The 1,175-nt window shown below is 46.9% G+C and overlaps 1 protein-coding gene across 1 annotated transcript in view; it reads left to right on the top strand.

Moving 5' to 3' along the window:
• The window catches only part of LOC104766907 (pollen-specific leucine-rich repeat extensin-like protein 3), a 2,892-nt gene extending 1,837 nt beyond the window's left edge, over positions 1–1,055 (top strand). The window contains exon 2 of the mRNA XM_019240578.1: positions 81–1,055. Within this exon, the coding sequence (XP_019096123.1) occupies positions 81–673 (593 nt within the window). The 3' untranslated portion in view covers positions 674–1,055. The remainder of the gene's footprint in view (positions 1–80) is intronic.

Here is a 1,175-nt window from a genome sequence, read left to right as displayed (position 1 = left end):
TGATCAGTCTCCTGTGAAGTTCCGGCGTAGCCCTCCTCCGCCTCAAGCTCAGTCTCCACCACCACCGCCGGTATATTCTCCACCGCCTCCACCACCAGTCTATTCACCACCACCACCGGTTTATTCTCCACCGCCGCCACCACCAGTTCATTCACCACCACCCCCAGTACACTCTCCTCCACCGCCAGTCCATTCACCACCACCGCCGGTACATTCTCCACCACCACCGGTACATTCTCCACCGCCGCCACCACCAGTCCACTCACCACCACCGCCAGTACACTCTCCTCCACCACCTGTCCATTCACCACCACCACCGGTTTATTCTCCACCGCCACCACCTCCACCGGTATTTTCACCACCACCACCTGTTCACTCCCCTCCACCGCCAGTATATTCCCCACCACCACCTGTATATTCTCCTCCTCCACCGCCGGTATATTCCCCAACACCACCGCCAGTAAAGTCACCACCGCCACCACCAGTATACTCTCCTCCGCATTTACCACCAAAGATGAGTTCACCACCAACACAAACACCGGTCAACTCTCCTCCGCCACGAGCACCGACACGGACAGTAGAAGCACCACCGCCAAGTGAAGAATTCATCCTTCCACCATCCATCGGCCACCAATATGCATCACCACCACCACCAATGTTCCAAGGCTACTAACTAATATTAGAGAGAGTGAAGTCGAGAACGTCATGAGGAGAAACAAAAGAAGATAACAAAACTGATGGAAGACAGAAGAAGAAAAAAAAGAAGGAGGGCAAATGTAACTTTAGTGGCATTAACTCCGTACTTACGAGTAACCGTACAAAGTTTGTGTAGTAAACTGTTTATATAAACATCTTTTTGGTCCATAGAAGATTTTTAACACTTTGAAAAACAAAGGAGTTGTTGTTTTTATGCTTCTTCCCTTGTGCGTTTAAACCGTTTACGATTGGTATGGCCCTCGATGGCTCAATCTCACGATCCCATATTTATTTAGTCTACTCTAGAGTCTAAGACTAGTTTCTAATATTTACCTCAACAAGTGCCTATTTCTATTATAATGCCAACTTTTATGACTTTTTTCCCATAGAATAGTTAATTTAGTTTAGTAAACCTATTGGGCTATTGGGTTGGGTTATTGGGCCAATGAATTTTTTTTTTTTTTTTTTTTTTTTGTAAT

Source organism: Camelina sativa, chromosome 19 (assembly GCF_000633955.1).
Source record: "Camelina sativa cultivar DH55 chromosome 19, Cs, whole genome shotgun sequence".
Classification (NCBI taxonomy): Eukaryota; Viridiplantae; Streptophyta; class Magnoliopsida; order Brassicales; family Brassicaceae; genus Camelina; species Camelina sativa.
The sequence above is the reverse complement of the archived record's forward strand: the minus strand, read 5'-3'. Positions and strand labels throughout refer to the sequence as shown.